This window comes from Chinchilla lanigera, unplaced genomic scaffold, assembly GCF_000276665.1.
Source record: "Chinchilla lanigera isolate Chin_1 unplaced genomic scaffold, ChiLan1.0 scaffold00033, whole genome shotgun sequence".
NCBI lineage: Eukaryota > Metazoa > Chordata > Mammalia > Rodentia > Chinchillidae > Chinchilla > Chinchilla lanigera.
In genome coordinates this window covers 21,880,659-21,903,606 of record NW_004955434.1, presented here as the reverse complement: position 1 = coordinate 21,903,606, position 22,948 = coordinate 21,880,659, and the positions used below count along the sequence as shown (strand labels likewise).

Sequence of the window (22,948 nt, the reverse complement as noted above, 5' to 3'; positions counted from 1 at the left end):
TAATGGGCTGAATTAAAACAGAAGCAGTATTCCTTAGTCATTGGAACAGACTCTGGAGACAAACCACTTGAGTTCAAGTCCCAGATCTGCCCCTTGCCACAGTGCGACCACGTAATCTTTCTGTTCTGCATTTTACTTCTCTGCAAAACAGGTGCGCGCACTCACAGTGCTGGTCTTGTGGCGTTGCCGTAAGGATCAGCTGCACTGGGAACAGTTCTAGACACATAGCAAGCCTCCCCTAAGGGTCTGCTATTATTAGCACATTTAATACAATCTCTTTTTAACAGCTATTAAGTAGCCCAGGTGACAAGGTTCAAGTATTGGTTGTAGTGTGAATGACACTGGGTGGATTTGAGAGCTATTCCAGGGCCAGCCCGGAAAAATGTAGTAATAAACTGGTCATAGAAAATGAAGAAGGAAAGGAAGCTGTAGATGATACGGAGGTTTCCAAGCTGGGAAGACTGGGTGATAGGTGAAGTAGGGTTATGGCTCCAGAATTTTAAAAACAGACAGGAACTTTCAGGTCACCTGAAGCACAGTTTCCCAGAAATGATTCCATGCCTTTTGTTTTGTTAGTTTGCTAGCTTTCTGAGTAGTGTTTTTATCACACTGCATGCTGAGGGAGGTTGCATCCTGACTTTATCCATGGAAACCCTCACTGCTGGTATTCTCCTGAGGGCTCAGCCTGTCTCTTTAACTAACCTGCTGTTTTGAAAACCCTATTTACAAGGAACTAATTTCGCGCTGACACCTCGACTCTGAGGTTTCTACAGTGCAGACTTCACACTAGCAAAGAACAGTCTTTTGAAAATCTCCTCGCACGGAGGAGCAAGCCCTGAGCAAAAGGGGTTCTGCTTCATTTGTATATTCTGTGAAACCAAGAAGTAATTTGACGTTTTAAACTGCTGGGTGCTAACTTTTTTCTCCCAAATTGCTAAAAAAATGTTGTTGAAACCAGCACAGACACAATTCTAGGTTGCCACCGAGAATTTACCGACTATCTCAAATTTTCAATATGGAGAATTTAAGCAGATTTGGAAGACACTTCAACAAAACGTTCTCCCCACCCAGAACCCAGCATTTTCTTGCATTCTAACTCTGCTAATCCAGACCCCAGCCAGGTGATGGCACTTGCCCATCTTGCTGTGAAGCTGCTCCCCAACTGTGGAGACAATGCAAACCCTGTAGACACCACTCACAGCGGGAGGTGAAAGAAAAGGTGCCTTGCAGTATTCTTGCGTTCTGCAATCCGAAAAGCTAATCTTTTAAAATTGTGTCCTACATTTTCATGCATCACAAGATGGCTTCTTATGTCTTGTTTCACCTCTGAGATTTCTCTTTATTGTCAGAGAATTGTCACTGTTTGAATAAGAGTCACATAGATGCCCTGGTGGGCAAATAGGTTTATATAAGAAAATCACTTTTCTGAATGGATGGATGGATGGATGGATGGACGGACAAATGACAGATGGATGGAGAAAGAGGCAGAGAAGGTATAAAATGCAGACTTCTTACTTCCTTACATCACAATTCAAACATTACTTTACCATGTTAAGTCCTCTTTTCCTTTTGGAAACTCAGCTCTGACTTCTTTCTCCCTGGTGTTACTTATTTAGACTTGCTTTCATGAAGGATCATGGTGCTTATAAAAATGTCCAAGTGTTATACGACTAAGTAAAAAACAAGAAAAGATAATGGAAGTGACTATGATTTTTGAATTTCTGTTTAAAGAATTAACTGCTTTTTCTGCATCATTTCCAATTTTTTTATTACTTGTTACTGTCTTTGATTGTTTGATCAATCTTACATTCTTACGTCCGGTAGACTGAGCAACTTGGTTGAAGACAACAATATGTAATGTAGCAACCACTGTTAATTCCTGTCATTTTGTTTTGAAGTCATGTATTGTTTTTGTGTTGCTTTGATTGTGTCTTCATTGGTTTTTTGTTAGCTTTTTTAATCTTTAAAATAAAGAAAAGAATTAACTGCCTTATAAAAAAGAATCTCCGTACTATTAAATTTAGATCTGAAGGTAGTTTGGGGGTAAAAAGCATCATATCAAGGTCTGTAGCTTATTACTGATTGTTTAAGGTTATAGCTATAATTTTAGGGCTCCTTTGCAAGACTTCATAATAAATATTGGTCAAAGAATATTGGGTCAGGTGGGGTCTTTGAAGATTTTCCAAGCAGGTGGTACTTAGAATCTATATTTTGTCTTTCTTCCTAAAATATTGCCTCCACAATGTTTTCAGAAGTGGTAAGATTTAACACAGCATTTGGAGACCTCAAACCCTTCCATTGTTCAATGAGAAAGTAGCTTTTTTTTTTTTTTTTCAATGAAGAAATGTAACACCCAGGTTCGCTGTTGGGAAAGTTTTTTTAAAAAGTCTAGGACTGCATTTTCCTTCCTGTTAATTGAGATTCTTCAATCTCTTGAAACATGAGTGGAGTGTAATATGAGGATTCTGCCCCCAGGGGATGGAAACAGTGTGAGAGGGAGCCGTGGGTCTCCATATCTGACACTGCCAGACCATAAGCGCAGAGCTGAGGGTGGGAGTCCAATGGTGAAAGAAATGAGGCTTTGAGAGTTCTCATCAAGGCCCAAACCATCTTAGAACCATGACACCTTAGGAAAGAAACCTACTATTGTCCATGAAAACTCAACATAAAGTATGAAACAAGAAAATATGACATTTTACTGACCGGGCCTTAGCACATAAATTTCAGTATTAGGGGAGATAATATTTTCAGTTTATACATTATCATTATCAGTTTATACATTATCTGTTTATACATTATCATTTATCAGTTCATACATACATATTTTTAAGACAAAGTTGAGGGTCCCTATAGTTTTAATATGATGAGCTGGACAATTTACCAGTGCTTACGATGCATTCAAAGGCCTTTTAACATATTTAAAAATGACTCTTGCATTTCTGCCTAAATTTGAATATTGACAAAAAATTGTACATTGTATGCACAGAGAATCTCACTGTTAATAATACCATTTGTCACTGTGCTTCCCGAAGAGTTCAAAGAGTATTCATCATTCATACAAGAGAGATTAAGGGGTCATTACTAAGAAAGGGGAGGAGGGCTCCATTACCATCCCAGAAAAAATGCTAACAATAATATCACTATTCTTTTGAGTAATTCTAGTCTAGTTGATAACAGCATGATGAAAGTGATTTTTTTTATTTTTTTCTAATTCTCCAGTTCACTTTTATTTTGGCAAATCTTTTATGAATTGCATCAACAAGATATACAAAGCCCAAGAAAACTATGCAAAAGCCAATTTGCAATAACAGCTCAGAAAGAAGCCCCTCCCATTCGTAGGCTGCACCTCAGAATCACTTGGGCAAAATAGAAAGTGAAGGAAAGCAATTGCATTCCACCAGACTCTCCAAGTTCTGCTTTACATCATTATAAAACAGTTGCTTGGCTTCCTGGAAAGCTTAGGTCCAGACAGCTTCATCACTCACAGGAAAATATTTTTTAAACCTTGGTTTCAGTTCAGTCTTGTACAAGATTAAGTTGTTTTCAAGTTGTCATTGCTCAGTGAAACCTCCTCATTTTGTATGGAATGCGTTAAATTATTGATGCAAGAATTTTTTCCATCTATATGTAAAACAAACCATATGATGGTATTATAGGAGGAGTAAACTATTTCCTACCATGAGACAGGAAAAGATTTATCACTGTTTTTAAAAATCTGTTTTCTACTGAAATGTTATCTCCGTTGGTTCAGGATGTCGACACAGAAGGCAAGACAAATGTCTCCGAAGACACTCCCGCCCAAAGCAGAGATTTTTTTAACTTATCTCTTTTTACTTTGTGGATAAGAGGGAGGAACTCAGAGGATAAAACAGAGTGCAGAGAATAAGGGATGTTGGTGGGGAAAAAATGAATGCAAACACATTGAGAAACTAAGAGAACAAAAATAGATTGTTCTGAGATTCAAAAAAAATGAGTTAAAATACAGGCAATTAAACTATACTGTACTAAGTGAGCACAGTGACTTTTTTCAAAGTCAAAAAATTCTACTCAAAAAATAAATATCAGCCTGGTATGGTGGCACACACCTGTGGAGGATGAGGCAGGAGGATCAGGAGTTTGAGCTGAGCCTGAGTAATTTAGCAACTTAGCAAGATCCTGTATGAAAATAAAAAATAAGAAAAAGAGTGGGGGTGTAGCTCAGTGTAAAGGCCCCAGAACAGAGAGAGAGAGAGACAGAGAGAGACAGAGAGAGAGAGAGGGGGAGAGAGAGAGGGAGAGAGAGAGAGACAGAGAGAGAGAGACAGAGAGAGAGAGACAGAGAGAGAGAGACAGAGAGAGAGATCCATATGACTGTTGTATCAGTATACTGGGGCTCCCATAACAAAATATGATGGAGTGGGTGACTTAACAGAAACTCATTTCCTCACAGTTTTAAGGGTTAGAAATTCAAACTCAAGTTCTGGCAGATTCAGTCTCTGGCTACGGCTTTCTTCCTGGCTACAAATATTTACCTTCTCAGCAGGTCTTCACACAGCCTTTCTCAGTGCCCCTGGGAGACGGGAAGGTGGGTAAGGGAATCACCACGAGTATAGATAAGCATTCTGGTGCCTCTGCTTAAAGGAAACTAATCTTTCTGGATCAGGGCCCCACCCTCATGACCCCATTTAAGCTTAATTACTTTCTTAGAGACCCCATCTCCAAATTCAGCTTCATTGGCTGGGCATGGGGTTTTCCACTAGCTGATCTAACAGTTTTGCAGGTTTTTTCTTCAAGACTCTCCTTCTCTCATTGCTTTTTCATAGAGGAAGGCACATGATGCTTTATCCTTAGATTTACAGCCCTTTAGCAAAACCACAAAAAACTCAGTTTGCTTTGGAAATGGCTGACAGCACACTTTATTTGGCAAATCCAAACTACAGCTTCGGGGTCCCTCGAGTTCATTTTCCATGTATCACTTAGAGATTTTAAGTTCAGGTCTTTGGGCCTGTAAGACAAAAATGATCCACAACACAGTAGTTACTATTTTTATGGCTCAGTCTTTTCCATGATCCGGTTTCAAACATGCAGTTGATATAACAAAAGCTACTAGTATGTTGATCCCACTAACTGGGCAATACATTTAGGGAAAATGGAGATGAGAACAACTCACTGGTATTTACGGGCGGAATTTTGTAGGCATTTCCTTTGTGCACAAGTGTGGTGCCATTGCAGCTTACAAAATGGAGAGCTGTCAGCAGAACATTTCTTGGGAAGCACCTTTTACTTGCCAAATTATTGTTGATTTCAGAGTTTTAAGTGTGAGAGCATTTTTTGGTAATTTTACCTTTGAGAATTCAAACTCTACTATTGTTTTTAGCTCTGCACAAAACACAGAATCAAGGTGTCATAATATTATGAGTCTTAACCATCCACTAGGAGGATGTTTTATTTCTGATAGAAAGTTGACTTAAAGCCTACCTACTGGAATGAAATAGTATTTTGTCTCTAGGACTGTGGAATTTTCCATTTCATCTTATTTACAGAAGCCTTCTATTTATTCATATTACCTAAGAGAAAAAGAAATTCAATTGCCAGTATCACAAAATGTTCAATAAATATTGGATGAGTGGACAGATGGAGGAGCAAAATCATTGCCATTTCCACATTCATAGCAAACGATTGAATTTTAGAATTTTACTCCTGGTAATGTCACTGTAATTTACCTAGTCAAATTTCATTCTCCTAGATGTCTTTAAAGAAATTATTTTCCTGAATATGCTTAAAAATAAGAACCGACATTTTTCTGAGTGAGTGCTTCCTACAAGTATGTGACAAACACTGTCCTAGCTTCTCTCCATGGATTAGCTATTCTTTAGCAATAACAGTACAAAGAACATTCTGGAACAGAATTCGTATTTAAGATAGCCTTGTGCCTGACTTCCTACTTAATAAGAAACCACATAAAAAGTGAGTCTTTGTTAATCCTGTCTCCAACTGTCCCTTCATTAGACAAGGCACTGCCAGGGCTTCTGCTGCTGAGAACCTCCCACACACTCATGGCACAGGCACTCACACCTTTTCACCAGTTCCCACAGAAACCTAATTGGGGAAATGAAACACGCCACCTTTGTCAAGGAGGAGGGAGGCAGGAAGAGAAGAGACGGTCCCGCATTTAAAGATGATGCTGTTTTGTTGTGCACTTGCTTCTCAGGAGACTTTATTAGCCTTTGAGCATTCATTGTTGGAGTCTGAAAATAACCCATCTCCTATTTCAGCTCTTGCTAATATTAGCTTCAGGAGGGGTTGTTATGGGGAAGGAAGGGCTTCATCTGTCTTCTACAATGCCCCTAGATATCCATTCTAGAAGTAGCCAATACAGGGTTATTCACAGCTATAGGCACCCAGGGTGACATCAGACAGTGAAGTGCACATAAACCTCAAGCCCTCACTTTGGCATTACAGTGCCTGGTCGCCACCTCCTCTTGTAGAACCCAACTAGTGCTCTGCACTCTGCACTCTGTTCTTGGACACACATGTAGAAGAACAACTCTTTCTTTTCAACCTTATTTAAAGAACATGATGCTCTTCAGTGCCTTAATTGGCACCTGCATTTCACTTTTAAGCGTGCACCTTGCAGATACCACTGAAGGACACCGTAAATCACAACAGCTCCTCCCATACACACCCACAATCTGCCCTTTGTGTCCTGTCCACACTGTGTGGATGTCCTGTGACAGAAAAAGGGAAAGAATGCAAAGTTCCAATGTTTCTCACCGTCTTTTTAAAGAAATGTAGCCATCCAAACCACCAAAAAGTGGTTTAGACCCAAGAGAACCAAGAGAAATTACATCAGTTAAATGTTGAGTGTTTGCTATAACTAGCCTTTTAAAAAATAAGACAATTATATTACAAAACAAAGCTGGGAAGCCTGTTATGAAAGGACATAAGGCACATCCATGCCTGTTTTTTAGGACTGAGGAGAGGCAGTGCGAAATAAGATAAGGTCCTAACTTGGGACTTGGGGGTCACTGAAGCCTGGCCTGGAACAGTGACCTTCCTTCTGACCTTCCGTAGCAGATCACTTCCTCTCGGGCTCCTATCCGTCAAATGGGAGGGTGGTGTCAAGAAGCTGGGATGCTCCCAGTTCTGAAATTCTGGAGCTCCTTCCCTTGGAGGCCAAAGCTCCAATTCTAAAAGGTTGTGGAGGTCAGTAATTGCAGCTTGCCTTTTGTGATCTATTAGTATCAATAGGATGAGCTGAATAACAAGTTCCTATATAGAAAGGCTGCCCCACATTAATGCCTTCCAGGGGACAAAAATTCAGCCTCACAATAGGAAGGTTTTTAAAGGTCTTTGGAGCCCGGAAGCCAGGGAGGTGCACCACTGTTTTAGGGTAAATGAATTCTATTTTTATGTTGACATTTAAGTGCTGGCATTTTATTTTTACCCAGCAGAACTCCCCAGTGAGAAAAACCAGTACTTCTAAATTCTGAAGTGACTGGAGACAGAGAAGTAAGAGCCTCACTGACAGCCCAAACTAACATCCAGGCAAGCTGAGCACCAGGCAGGTCCAGGTGGTCCTCTGAGGCTGTTTCCTGTGAACCAGAGATGTGGCACTATAACCAATAGATAAAACTGAACTTGGAGATGGCCTGCTTTTGGATGCCTCCTGGGTTTTCATGTTAATTCTCTGATAGAAGAGGGTGGGTTGAAGTGGGCTTACCCTCCCACTGGAATCTCACCCAGGACTGCCCACAGACAAAAAAAAGAAATTGAGTTGCTTCCAACTTCAAATAGGTTTCTGACTTCAGGAACAAACTCTGGACTAGTGAATGCAGCTCAGGGACCTCCACTGGAGAGCCAAGTGCTTTTTCTGGGATGAGCCATCCACATAGGTATGAGAAAAGAGCATAAGATGTGCATGTAAACAAGCTGAGGAAGAGCTCTGGATAGTAGGCTATCATGGGACAGGCTGCTTGCTACCCCTCCACTCACTACCATAGATAAATAAGAAACAAAACCAAGTTGATCGGTTCAGAGACCTCCCAGGAGATGCTGTCTGACGTCTGGAACTATTCTCTTCTGTCTTTGTAGGTATTTAAAAATTTGCTCTAAAATCCCTATGGAACAAAGCAAAAATAGAATAGAACCCGATTCACTGTTTCTGAGATTTTTTTATTTTGAGGGTACTGGAGTTGAGCTCAGGGCCTTCACACAGAGCTACATCCCAGCCTGTTTTTATTTTTATTTTGAAAAGGGGTCTCGCTAAGTCAATAAATTGCCTAGCCTTGGCTCAAACTCTCAGTCCTCCTGCCTCTGCCTTCCAGAGTGCTAAAATTACAGATGTGAGATTACTCTAATGTTTCTCAGAGGAAGCATATCTTTTCTTGATGCTAAAATGTGAGAATTCTCCCCTAAGTCCTCATAAAAAGAATACTAGATCACTTATAAAAAGGCTCCAAGGTGAGAAACCAAAATAATAGCAGCTGAGTAAGTAGAATTTTCGGTCTAAGTCCATATAAGAATTCCAGACCAGACTAGACCAGACTAGAAGACCTCTTCATGATGGGTGTCATTATCTCAGATTCTTGTGTACTGCCTCTCTGCCTCGTGATCAAGATGGTTGTTCATTCACCAGCCAAAATGACTCCCAGGATGCCCCCTCACCCTTTAAAGATACATCATGGGAGTTGTGGATACCTCTGATTACATCCCTCCGGCCAGATCCTAGCTATGTGGCCACACCTCATCACAGGGAAGCCTAAAAAATAAAGTCTTCCTTCCAGGAGTGGGTAAAAGTGCAAATTCGGATTACTACACAGAACAGCAGTACATTTGTTTGCTCAACCACCATCACAAAACACCACAGATTAGGTGGCTTCAGAACACAATTTATTTTCTCACATTCTAAAGGCTTAAACTCCAAGGTGTTATCAAGCGTCGTTTCCTCTGAGGCCTTTCTTCTTGATTTGCAGATGTCTGTATTCTTGCTGTGTCCTCATCCTCATGTGGCCTTTCTCTGTGCTGCGCACTTCTGTGACCCTTGGCTTCTCTCTGTGTGTCCTCATCTCCACTTCTTATAAGGACAGCACTCAGACTGGACTGGAATCCACCCTGATGTCCTCACTTAAATTTAATCACCCCTTTAGGACACTATCTCCAGATATAGTCACGTTCTGAAGGGCCAGGGGTTAGGGTTCTAACATATATTTGAGAGAATCAATTCAGTCCATAACAGGCAGAAACAGATGGGGAGTCTGCTGCTGCTTGCTGCCTCCTGCCTGCCACACCATGGACTGTTTCCCCTCTGTGATGCCCGTCTGCCATGCCACCCTGCCTTGTAGCCAGTAGACTATGGGCTGAACCCTCTGCTAACTGAAAGCCAAAATAAGTCTTTACTCCTCAAAAAAAAAAAAAAAAAAAAGACATTGGAGAACCACTGGAAGTGTATCTCCATATAACCTGCCAGCACCCCTGAATGTGGATCAGTAGTGAACTATTTAGAGTCCTGTGTTTTGTTTCCCATTTTAAATCCAAGACCCCTTGAAAGCAAGAGTCCCAGAATTCAGCAGATGGCTTTGCACCTAAAGGTGACCAGTGAAGGCTTGTGGATGCTGATGTGGCTGGCCAAGAAGCACAGCCTGGGCACAAGCAGGACTGCTGATTCTCTGCCACCGGCCCCTCCCACCATGCCGTAAGGTTTGACACCAGCGCACCACCCACCCCGTGAAAACCTAGAATCATGATTTTCATCTGATTCCCCATACCAGAGAGGACACAACCGTGAAGCAGTTGTCCCTGGCTTTTTGCGTAATTCCAGGGCTTCTGCAGGGACCCCGGCAGATATCAAACCATTTTAAACCCTTATCTCAAGGTCATTTGAATTGTTTCTGTATCATAGCTGTATTTAGCCCGCTCCAATTTGCTTTATTTTGTTTTCAATGGGCACTCTTCCGAAGCTGCAGGAGGTAAGGATGAGTTTTTGGGAGGTCAAAGCCAGCATGCCACAACTCTGGGAAAAATTGGAAAATCATCACCCAAACCTCGGTAGCCTCTTTCCTGGGCTTGAGACTAACGAACACATTGGCATTCCCAGCCTAAGCAAAGGCAAAGCGGGCCCTCAACTTGGAACGATGTTTTTTTTCTTTTGCTTCTCTAACCAGCTGGCAAACTGTTGCCCATTGAGCAGAGCGAGAATTGACTTGGCAAACACACAAAGGGCATTTCTCCCAAAGTATGCTGACAGCCTTGCTCTTTGGGCAGCGCTTACATTCACCCCAGGATTTTAGGCTCCGGTACTTCCTGACAGAGAAGCCCCCACAGAGAGACTGTTTGCATGGTCCACGACGTGTCTCTTCTCTTAGTCCGTTTCTGCCCTAGCAGCAGCCACCTCAAGTGCAACTTTTGGAAGCCTTACAATCTAGCTAATTGTTTGCATGGGACAGTAGTGTGTTTAGAGCTTGTGCATCTAAACAGACAATTATTTTCTGCTATTCGCTAGTGGCACTGCCTGCCTGGTGACTTCGGCAGATGGGAAAAGAGCTAATCTGTAGGTTATAAGCAGAAGGGTTATTGATGAAATGTCACCATCTGTTGATGTCATTAAAATGATATGAGTCATGAAGAGTTGCCTTTGTTTTTGTTTTTGGTTGGTGTTTTGTTTGTTCTTTTTTTTTCCTCAAAAAAGGTTAGCTTAGAGTTTACAGAAAAGTTGCTAGATTATGGGTGGCAGAGGGGACAGAGCAGGGAGACAGAGGCCACCTCGGAAGGCAAGGAGCCCCATGGCTCATCAGGTCGGCTGGCTGGATCTTCGGGGAAGTGGGGAATCTCCGGAATAAAACCACCTCTGCATGTGAGACAGGGTGCTTGGTAGGAATGTTGCAGCACCTCAACTCCCTTATGCCCATTTCCGGCTCATCTGTGGAGGTGGCCGTGGGGAGTGATTCACTTGAGCCAGGAGATCATATCATATCTGGAAGGGAACTGTTAAAACACACCTGTCTCCCTAACCCTCATCGGCCCGTGACACATAGATTATTCCTGTATCCAGCTGACACCTTGGGAGGCAAGTGGGCCCAGAGGGAACGAATGGTTTTCTCTGTAGCTTCTCCTCCGAGGAGGTGGAGGTGCCTGGAACAAGGACCAGAGCCTGCACACACCCACGCTTCCCTCAGGGATGGGAGCCCTCCAGCTGGAGGGAAGACAGGATGGATTCGCATGTGCACTGCATTCACAGAGGGCCGGGGCGTATGAGGCGTGCGCTCCATGAGGACCCAGGGGAACGAAATACTCTGTGCCACCCTCCTAATTCTTCTTGTTCATCTAATCCTCTAACTTTCCTCATATTTGCAGTTTATCAGCTCTTTTACCCTGCCGAGGACACGCACGCTCAAAACAAAAGAACTTCTCTGAATCATTTCTAGTTTTTTTTTTTATTATTTTTTATTCTCTCTAATGGTTTGATCATCTTACATTCTTACCTCTAGTAATCTGAGCAACTTCGTTGAAGATAACAATATGTAATATAACAGCCATTGTTAATCTCTGTCATCTTGTTTTGAAATTTTGTATTGTTTTTATTGTTTTTGTGTTGTTTTTGTCTTTGTTGTTATTTTGTTATTTTTTTTCTCTTTAAAATTAAAAAAAAAAAAAGAAGAAGAAGAACTTCTTATTCCCGGCCGTTTTCATTACGGCCTCAGACCCCTTTCTCACTCCTGTTACTATTTTTATCGTAACTCCTAACTCCGGGAGAGAGATGAAGGCGGGTGACGCGTGGACCGCTGCAGATCCTTCTGTCAGCTCCTAGGTTTGCCAAAGACAGCAGTGCCGGAAGTCACGCCCCCCTCCAGCCCTGACCTTCACCATCTGACCTCTGCCCCCGCTACTGCTACCCCCGCTGGGACGCAGTTGCCGGAAGGGTCACTGCTGCCGAACGGACAGCGTGATGCTGGAAGCAAAAGTGGCCGGGGACAGGCGATTCCTGAAGCCTGCGCAGGCTGTTTCCATGCTCTCAAAAGGAAGCCTCGGTGGAAAGGTTCCTGTTGATATTTTTAGATCTGATGTTCTGTCCTGCTGCTGTACTTTCATTTTTAAACAAGCAGGGAAGGGGGTGATTGATGGTGTCTGCGGTGCTGTCTGGAGGCTCAGAGGGCCCGTCTGACAGGCTAATGGTCGTCCTGCCGGGCCCAGAGCCGGCTTCTGTCTCTTCTAGCTCTGGGACTGCAGAACCTTCCAACCGTAGTGGCTGGCAAATAAAACCCTGGCTGCATGCTGCCAAGTCAGACTGGGAAGTTACACCCTGACTCAGGGGCCCTGCACAGGTCCGTGTCTTGTTCAGCTCCAGCCATCTGCTTCTCTGAGGATTGAGGAAGGTGTTTTTGCATAATAAGCCTTTGGCTGCAAGTAAAATAGTTTAAAATTCAGCAAGCTGATAAAGCAGGTTAAAAACACATACCCACTCAAAAAAAAAAAAAATCATTGAATTTATTCCTGGACCAGACGGAGGGAGTAGAGCCCTCTCCAGAGTATTACAGAATTGTTTCTGAGGTGATTTTTTCACTTTCCTGCTGAAAATTAGTGCTCTACAAATAAGAAAGGAAAGAAAGTTTCTGTTTCATCGGCGCTCTTCCTCCCAAGAATTCCAAATCCCCTGGCACAGTCCTCAGGGAGCAGGAGGAAGGAGACAGGGGCTTCTCTCTGTTGCTCTGCAGACACAATTTCTCATAAGTTCATGAATAGCAGCTATAGCCCATGTTGAATAATCAGTTGATAAGAGTGTTCAAGGAGAGAAAATTTTTCAGTCCTCCGAGCGGGGCGGTTCACCCCTTGGTCCTGGGCTCCTGACATGGCGGATAGGCATCTCTTATTACCCTGAAAGCATGTTATGAAGCAGCTGTACGGCTCAGGAAAGGTCCTGCTGTGTCTGGGGCTTGCAGGTCCTGCCCGGTGATTTTCCTACTTGGCTTGTGTCACTGTCTTCACTGTGCATGCTATGTGTGTTCTCTCATTCTGCAGCAGGCCACAGAGACAGCTGAGGAGGACGACGACCAGCCCCTCAGCCTGGCTTGGCCTTCCAACACCCGCAAGCAGGTCACATTCCTGATCGTCCTCCCCATAGTGTTTCCTCTCTGGATCACCTTACCTGATGTTCGCAAGCCTGTAAGTAAAGGAACAGGTTTCTTGTAAAAGTCTGACTCCCTAGCATAGTGTGCTCCTGTCTGTGTAAAGGGAAGGGGGCCGGCGACAAGGAAACCTGTGCATTCTTATATATGCTTGAAACTTCTGTGGACACATGGTCCTACTGGTTGTCCAGGCTATCAAACTGCATAACAAACTGCCTATCCGGTGTGAACCAACCATGGATCCTGTAGATAGCAAGTGGAGGAGAATACATTGGATATGGGTGATCCTGCAATGCTTGGGACCTCAGCTGGGAAGACTTGAAAGGCCGGGAGTGACTCATTGCTGAAGCTACAGCCGTCTGGAGGGTTCAGAGCCCAGGCAAGAATGATATTGATTCATAAGCTGGGCTTGTTTACTGCTGTGCCTCTGTGTGGCCTCTTCATGTGATTTGGGCTTCCTCACAGCATGGTGTCCTCAGGATTGTCTGATGTCCTACATAAGAGGTCCTTGTTCCAAGAGTGAGCCTTCCAGTGGAAAAAGGAAGAGGCTGCATGGTCTTGATGTTCCAGTGTGAGATATTTCATGGAGTCACTTTACTCTGCTCTACTGGCCAAAGCAGCCATGAGTCTGTCATGATTAAAGCAGAGAGGGAAAGTTTACATAGAATACATCATGTCACACAGCACATGACTATGTTGGTGGGGAGAATATCGAAGAATTTGCAACCACATTTTAAAACTACCACAGTGACTGTCTCGAGAAGAGCAACTGAAGGTCTAAATAGGAGGACAAATCACTTTTCCTTGAATTTTCTTTTGGTATATATATGGATTATTCCCTTAATTGAAAAATTAACTTAAAGAAATGCACTTGTGTAGTGAAAATGCCTATATGTCTTATCTTCTCCCTGCTGTATTATCTCTCCCACAATCAGTACTATTTGCCCTTGTTAAGCCCAGGTGCTATGAACACAATACCACCCTACAATCAGCAAAATACATTCTGAATGTAGATTAAACAAGAGATCGCCCCCTGCTGGTGCTGTGGAACTGGGTTGCAGAACCACACAGTAGTTCTTATGCAGGAGGTAAAAGAGCTGACGAGAGCAAAGGGAGAAATAACTCTACTTTTCAGGACGGTGCTACACATGTGCACTTACTCAGCAGAAGCAAGGACTGCCACACGTCAGATTCCACACCAGGTATTTTCAATAAGCTATACTGGAGGATCTCAGGAAATACCTAACGCATGAGTATATCTACTACTGGCGTAAGTAGAAAGAAACTTAGGTACAAAGAACTTAGGTGACTTATACCAGCTCACTTTCTAGAGGATGGAGCGAGATTCAGTCCTAGGTCTGACCAAGTGACTTCTCTTCATACTTCCTGATAACCAAGGATTGGACATCTGAAAAGAAATCATTTCAAAAAACATTTGGAATAGAATGCTATGATAATATCCACCATAATTTAACATAAACCTTCAGGAGTCCACAGATGATCCTACATCCTTATTTTGGAAAAAAAAAAAAAAAGGAGAAAAATCACATCCCGTTTGCCTGTCCTATAGATAAATAATCATCCAGGTGGAGAGCCATTTAGACACCAGGAAAGGACCTGCAAAAAATAAAAAATTTTAAAATTTTAAAAAATAAAAAAAGAAAGGACCTGCTTAGGGAAGAACTCTCAAAATTAGAGATCTTCTTATAAGGTATGGCTAAATTAAGACAATATTTGGGTTTCTTTGTTCAGAATACAAGTGCAGCACATCTGCTCCGTGCAAAGGCCAGGCTTGCTGAAAACCCCACAACCAAATAGCTCTCTATGTGGCTCTCCCCTCCCACTTGACTTCCATGTCTGCCTTTCTAAAATCTCATTCTCTCTCTCTCCTATTTCTATCTCTCTCTGCCTCTATCTCTATCTCCATCTCTATCCCTGTCTCTATGTGTCCCACTTCTGTGCTGTTTAGCCCAACACTTGTTTGCCCCAGAACTGTATTCTTACCCACCGAAGGTCTAGTGCCATGTGGCCCAGCGGAGAGAGAGCTGCCTGGCTGACAAGAGAAGGTCAGCACAGGGCCAGCGAGGCAGTCAGGAGAGTGGGAGGAAGGTACAAATAGCTCAAGGGCCTGGGTCCTCGGCCCTGGGTAAGACCCTTGGAGGACAGGCTAGTAAAGTGATCGTCCTCTCTTGAGCTAAAAGATCAAAGAAGCTAAGTGACAAAATCAAGGCTCCCAAACAACAGTTCCTGGAAAACAAACAGAAATCAACCAGAACAGTAGTTATCCGCATCATGTCAGCTGTTGTGGCTGATTCTGTAATACCAAGGGCACACGGTGCTCCCCTCCGCAGCACCACTGCCCTGTTGCTCCCCGCACAGCTCCGCTCGCAGGCCAGCCCTGCAGTGGGGTAGGCTGACCACCGGGACTTTCCCGCATGGCTCCCCCAAGAGCCAGCCACAGGGCGGACCGGACTTTTTCTGCCATTTTCTGAGTATACTACCTGCTGTTTCAAGCAGAAGTGAGAGTCCCAGAAAGAATATTTGGTTGTTTTAAAAATTTCCTCAGCAAATACTTACTGAAAATGTATTATATGCTAAGTACTGGGACTTGGGCCCTCAGGGAGATATAAAGACACAGAATTCACAATTTCTATCTCTTAAGATCTCTTTCTATCTCTTTCTATCTCTTTCTATCTCTTAAACTTAAGGAGCCTTAAGTTTAATAGAGAAAACAAAGTATGCCCACGTACAACTACAAGACAAGATTGTACTTCTATATCAGTAAAAGGAACTGGACTTGAACCCAAGTCTCCTGACTACCACATTCTATCAATTGATTACCGTGGTTTTTCCCTAATTTATAAGCTGTGCAAGCTTGGAAAAAAGCACTTCTCCATCCTGGACCACCTTTTTCCTCTACTGTGAGTAAAGGATTGGAAGATCCATATACTCTGTTCCCTCCACGACATTCTGTGATAAATACCAAGAGAACTAACTACCGATACAATATTGCAAACTTAAAGTGACCACACACCCAGGTTGGCCAGCTTGCCCAGGAGAGTCTCGGCTTATGTGCAAAGCATACCAGTTTGGAAGACAAATGATATGTGCACCTTCGATACGCACGATACGCCAAACGAAGAAACTTCGCCACTGGTACAAAAGCCGTTAAGACCCTTCCTGATCGTGTTTGGTCCCAAAGTGTTGCGTTAGACTTGATTTCAAGTTAATTGTCTTTTGCTGTGTAACACCAGCCTAGGCTTGCTGGCTTGAAACAATATGCCTGTTTTAGTCCATAATCCTGTAAATTGGAATTTGGGGTTAGGCTCAGCCAAACGGTTCTGCTGGGGAATGATTAGCAGAGGGCTCTCCCAGCTAGAACCGCTATACTCTGCTCCACGCGGCCTCTAACCCTTGAGCAGACTACCTGGACTTAGTCACAGGATGGAAAAGTGCCAAGAGCTGCAAGATTGAAAACTACGATGTTCTTGTGGGACCTACTTTGCAATTTGCGTACTGTCGTTTCCACCACAGTCTACTGATCATAGCAGCTCGTTGAAGCCAGCCCAGAACGAAGGTGAGGAGAAGTAGACCTCCCCTCTCATGGGAGGAGCAGCAAAGTATGGTGGCCACTTTTGCCATCCTACCATAGGTCTCTGAGAAGATATCCAGGCAGAGGAAAGAGAGAGAAGAACAGTACTGACTGTAGACATCAGCTACTCCTCAGGGCCCAGAGGCTCTATCTCCTCAGTAGATTTTTAATTGTTCATGGAGACGAATGTCTAAAACCTTCACAATAATTACAGGGAAACATGCTTGTGTACTTCTAGTTTCACAGTAAATAGTACTCCCACTTGTTTTATTATCACTTCATTTATATGCAAATTATATAGCACTGTTTATTGGATCGTACATAATTTTAGTTCCGATGATTAATATGAGCTTCATATTTAATTTCTTAAAGTAATGGCTTTGTTTTGAAAGTAGAAGAACTAAAATGTAAACCTTAGTGAGAAACATATCTTCATTGAAAGCTGAAAATAATGAAATAAGGGCCCCAGAAGTTATCTTCGTTCACAGGCTAGAATGAGTGTTCTTATAAAGCAGGAAGGCATCTAATGAGCTACGGAAACCCTTGGAGCTAGCAGGAACCTGAGAGCTCAGCGAGGTATTTGCCACGTCTGTCCTTTGCTCAGTCACTGAGTAGGTATTGTTTGCTCGGAGCCGAGCACGGTCACAGCAAGAATGAGATGGTTATAACCCGGAGAGGTTCACTGCTTGCTGCCCAGGCACACTTCACTGGGAAGCGGCAAAGCCAAGACTCCAGACCGGGTGTCCACAGTCACCCTCACCTCCCCGAGTGTCAGTTTTCTCATCTCTTTAAAATGGGGATAATATTGTCTAACAATAGTTACAGTTTTTATCTGAGTCCTTCTTATCTGGGTCTTAGTTACCTTCCTGGGACAAAATCCAACACCCACAACCTGAAGGAGAAGTTTATTTTGACTCAGTTTGTAGAGGTTTCAGTCCATAATCAGCGAGCTCAAACGCAGGGTGGCATGGTACAGGCACATGGCAGAGAGTTGCTCACAGCGTGGCCCAAGAAGCAGAGAGTGAGGAGAGGAGCCGGGGCGGGACATAAATCTTCCCGGGCCCCGGTGGCCCGCCTCTTCCACCAGACCCCACCTCCTCATCGCATGTCAGCTCTGAACTCTGTAATCCAGTCACCTCCCCAAAGCCCCGCAGATGAGTGCACACGGCTCCCAGGGGGCATCGAGATGCAAACCATGGACACGTGCCAGGACTTTGTTAGACATTTTAAATCTTCAGAACAATTAGATTTTGATACTTTCTCTGTTTTTCAAATGAAGAAACCAAAGCTGAAAGGACTTATAAATCCTGTGTCTAAGGGCACATCCCTGGTAACTTGTGAACAGAGCTTTCAAACCAGTGGTGTTAACCCACGCACTACACTTTCAATGTTAACAGGATTGTAGGGAAACTTTGTTAAACGTGTGTACTTCATCCAGGTATGGTGGTACATATCTGTAATCCCAGAGAACGAAGCAGCAGGATCACAATTCAAGGCCAACCCAGGTGGCATAGTGAGATCCCTCTTCTGCCCAAAAAGCAAAATGTACACTTTGGAACTTTGCACAGAGTAGATGCTTCATGAATATTTGCTGAATTTAAGTCACTAAGGATATGGCCAATTTGTGCAGCTAGCTAATGTCCGGCAACTTTTTTCAAACCAAGCCAGTAGCAGTCTGATATACCGAAAGCTTCTAGTGAGCACATTAGCGATCAATTGTACAAGTGAACCATCACACTGGAAACAAAATGGACAGCACATGGACCAATTTGCATATTTGCTAATTAGTACAAGGCCTATCCCAACAGATGTCAGCATCGCCACCATCGCTAACCATGAATTGATGTGCTAGACCTTGGCTCCCAGGGCCAATGATACTGGTAACTAAATAACTGTACAGGTGCTATGGAGCACTGGTGTCTGGAATAAAATCATAGAGTCTAAGTAAGGGAGATATTCCAGGGAAAAAATGGAAGACAAAATTGCACGGGCTGTGAGGTTGGACGTGGTAAGATAGTTTGATGGGGAAACACTTAGCCAAACTGCTGACGCATGGGGGGGCGGGGCTGAAGCTTCCGAAGCAGGAATTATATGGGAGGTTGGGGAAGGCAGATGGCCATACAGCTGGAATGCTAGTCTCTAGTTCCCTGGTGCTTTTTTTATTTTCTGACATTCACAGCACAGCCTAGTATTATGATGATGATTATCATTATGTCTGTGCCTGGGTGTATTTTGGGCATTACTGGCCTTATTTTTCCTTAGAGAAGAGTCAGTGTAACCATACATGCTAGGAGCTTGTCCTATAAAGCCAGACAGGCCTCGGTTTGCACTTTATCTCTAGTTCAAGATCTGGGTACAGAGTAGATGCACTGCCTTTGTCCACCCCTAGTTTATAATGAAAATCCTGAAATCCATAAAGAAAATTTAGCCTTTTATTAATGATCCTCTAATTAAAAATTAGGTACTTTTTTGATGCCTGTTAATTGCTAATCAGTTTCTTGGCTAAGAAACATGAGCATCAAATATTGAAGAGTTTTTCACAAATAGGCTGATTTAAATTTAGTTTCCTTACATCTTTAGCCTGATACCTTGCTTTCTACCTTTTGGGCAGGAATGTTCTATAGTTTAGTGGCGGTATTTTCCAGGTGAGATAGAAGGCCAATTATCTGATTCTGGCTTGAGAAGTCATCTCAATGAACAGACAAAGGTAAAAAGTTAACCATGAAAGAGAAATCATAGCTACGCAGCTGTGAAGTGAGCTAACCTGGAGAGTGAGCAAGCTGCGCAGACTCCGGGACATTAGGGCAGACGCCGCGCGGTGCGGTGCACTCTGCACTCCCTTCACATCATGCTCACACTCGAGCACCAGGTGATGTTCAAGTCGTGTGGCCCCACACAGCAAGCGGACCCGCACCTCCCCGTAACAGAGCGCGAGCATGGCCCTGCGCGATCCTTGTTGCACTTAGGATCCTACGACAATGACTCATGACCAGAGGAAAAACCTGGAAACTCCAAGCAGCTAAAAGTTTTACCTGGTTCTTAGCGCTGGCTTGGGGAATCTGGTCCCTCGAATCCAGATGAACTCCCAGCTTTAAAGAAATTTACTTTCAGAAGTGAAGATTTTAGTCCCCACTTTGAAAAGCTGACTTTTTTCTGTGTTTCGCCTGAGTCCTTGTCTGAAACATTTGCCTTCAAAGAAAGGAAAGAAGCACAAGTACACATTTCAGGGTTAGGTTTTGGGTACTCACTGTGGCCTGATACCCTTCAATTTATTTAAGCCCACTTGGTCTTCAAGACATCCTAGCTAGTGAATGGGTCAAACATCAGCAATCATTGAAAGAGACACATTATTATTGTGACATTTAAGAACTGCGTGAATGATAATAGAAACCTTCACTGAGACTGAAATCAGCAGAGAGAGTGTAAGCCTGGCTTGCAGCAGTAGTAACTGTTCTTCATCATTCAAAAGATTACCGTGCACAGGTTTTATCTTTCTTCCTACTGAAGCTCTCGCAGGCCATGGCAGACAGTGTTCCACGTGACTGCCCAGGTCAGCCCTTCAGCCAACTGAGATTACTTTTATCTGGGCCAACTCATTTTCATTTCTAACATAGCTGAATGGGATTATCAAAATAAAAACTGGGATTATTTCTCAGTGTGGAAAGTTTCAAAATCAAAAACACTGCATTTTGAGTGTCTCATTTTTTGGTTGATATTCCTAGGAAACAAAGGTATTCACAGTGTAAGCCTGAGATTGTACACGGCTCAATGTGCAAAAAAGAATTGGATATTTTGTGGTGTGGTAGGAAAGAAAACATTCCCAGGGACAATCGCTGGCCCGCCCCTACCCTTTCCCCATGCCCAGGCAAGAGCAGGCCAGTTGGGCATATCTGCCTCTGTCCACTCTGTCTGCCATTGTGGCATGTGTGGTCCCAAGGTCCTGGAGACCAGGCATCACCCCAAAACTATAGAAGCTGTGGTGGCAGCTTCATCTGTGTGGCTTTCCTGGTAATTCATGTGACTGTAATTTCTGTTTCTAAATCCTTCCCATTCCTGTTCAATATAATTAATCCCCTAGGGTTTCTGGCGACGGATTATTAGGACATGGTTTACAGTGGTTTTCAAGCAATGGACTATGATTCTGATGGACTTGGAAACAAGCTAAAGGAAGGAGGGGAAGACTAAGATTGAAGTTAACAGAATGTCAAAGAAGCTGAGTAACAGGCCTTAGAAAGGACAGGAGCAGTTGCTCTCTGAGCATCTACCTGCAGGAACTAATAGTTACTCTCTTTACGAGACTTCCAGCCCAGGAACCAGCATTATGATCATTCAGCTCCTACCAATTTCACATTTCCAAGAGAGAATTTTACTGCCCCACACAATCAGGGGTGGGAGGGGCCTTTGGATTATTAATCCTACCAACACACAGGAAATACAGGCAAAATGGTTCCAGTGGGTGGTTTTAGTTTTCAACTGTCAGATCACAGTAGATGGTACTAACCTCTTCTGCTTGTCTTTCAGTCATCGAGGAAGTTTTTTCCGATCACGTTCTTTGGTTCCATCACTTGGATTGCAGTATTCTCTTACCTGATGGTCTGGTGGGCACACCAGGTAAGACTTAGACTGGTTCTTCTCTAAGCGTGGCTGCCGAGTGGTTCATCAATGTGTTTGCTTTGTGAAACTGTCATAACAACACTGGATGTGTCACAGACAACTTACCCACTAGAGAACAGAACTTTCCTGAGTTTCCAGGTCTTTTCACTCTCTTCAGGCCTTTCCCTGCAGCCTGGACTCACACCAGCAGAGCCACTGGAAAGCCATCTGTAGGAAGGCAAGCCTGACTGCTTCTCATCCTCCGTAGTCCGAACCCAGGCCAACCCAAGCATGGAACAAATATTGCTTTGCCTGCCTGATAGCGTAAACTTTATCCTGGACAAACCGTTACTCTCACCAGCCTTTCAGAACTGGTCTCAGGAAAAGACATAGAAACAAAATGGTGTCTTCCTAGAGCTTCAGTTTATATACGTAATGATATATTTCATTCTTACCACTTTAAACTCAAAACCAATCATAACAGCTTATGATCTTAGTAATAGCCATTGAAAAATATGAGGAATGACATCACAGCAATAACCATGTTAATTGAATGTGTACTACATGTGGGCAACTTATATCTCTTTGACTTTATACTCTTGTCATTAACCCTGTACCTAGATTCAAACTCTATGAAGCAGGTACTACTGTTACCTGTATTGTCCAGATAAAGGAGTTAAGCTTGAAATTGCCCATGACCTCAGAGGAAATGAATAGCAGAATAGCAGAGTCTCTGCAACTCCAAATCTATACTTTTATTCTTTACTGTATACTCCATAAGTTCCACACTGCCCACTTACAGCCTTTGTTTAATATCACCCTTAAATGATTACACTTGTTAACATGAATAAGATGTAGCAACTTGAAGTAAGGAAATATATACCAAGAACATATGTGGGTAGACTCTTCAAGAAATGTTGCTGAAATAATTCAATTTCCATATGCCAAAATAAACTAATTTAGATCTTTACCTCATATCATGCTCAAAAATTAAAGTAGGTATTTCTAAATATAAAAGCCAAAACTATCAAACTTTCAGAAGAAAGCATAGAAAATCTGTATGTTTGTTCTCTATCACTGTGGCGTAGTACCTGAGATAATGCACTTATAGGAAAGAAAGGTTTGTTTGGTTCACAGTTTCAGAGGTCCATGGCTGCTTGGTCCCATCGCTTTGGGCCTGTGGGGAGGAGAACATCATGGTGGGGAGTATGTGGCAGAGCACAACTGCGTACCTCATAGTGGCCAGGAGCACAGAGAGAAAGAGGAGAAGCTAGGGCCCAACCTCCCCTGCAAGAGCGCACCCCACTGGCCTCACTGCCTGCCACGAGGCCCTGCCTCCTGAAGGCTTCCTCCGCCTTTGGATACTGTCACCGGCGTGGGACTAAGCCTTCAACGCAGGAAGCATTCCAGACCCAAGCTGTAACAACGACGCTATCTGATCAGGCCACGGCCCTATCTCTGTGCCCTTGATTTTTCCCCTGACGCTTCCAAAGTCAATGCGGTGACAGGGGCTTCATGCAGGCTTTAAAAGACTAGTTCTCTTTCAGTGACAGAGTCTCAGTAGCCGCACAGATTCGTCAGGGATTAACGTGTAATGAATTTATTCATCATTCCTGTGCCTTCTCACGTTGTGACTTGGCCCCAGTAAACCAGCTTTTGTCCC

At 43.3% G+C, this 22,948-nt stretch overlaps 1 protein-coding gene across 1 annotated transcript in view; it reads left to right on the top strand.

Moving 5' to 3' along the window:
* The window catches only part of Slc24a2 (solute carrier family 24 (sodium/potassium/calcium exchanger), member 2), a gene marked incomplete at its 5' end in the record, with an annotated part of 219,807 nt that overhangs the window by 187,519 nt on the left and 9,340 nt on the right, over positions 1 to 22,948 (top strand). Inside the window, 2 exon segments of the mRNA XM_013516390.1 lie at positions 12,994 to 13,137; positions 21,214 to 21,303. Of these exon segments, the coding sequence (XP_013371844.1) occupies positions 12,994 to 13,137; positions 21,214 to 21,303 (234 nt within the window).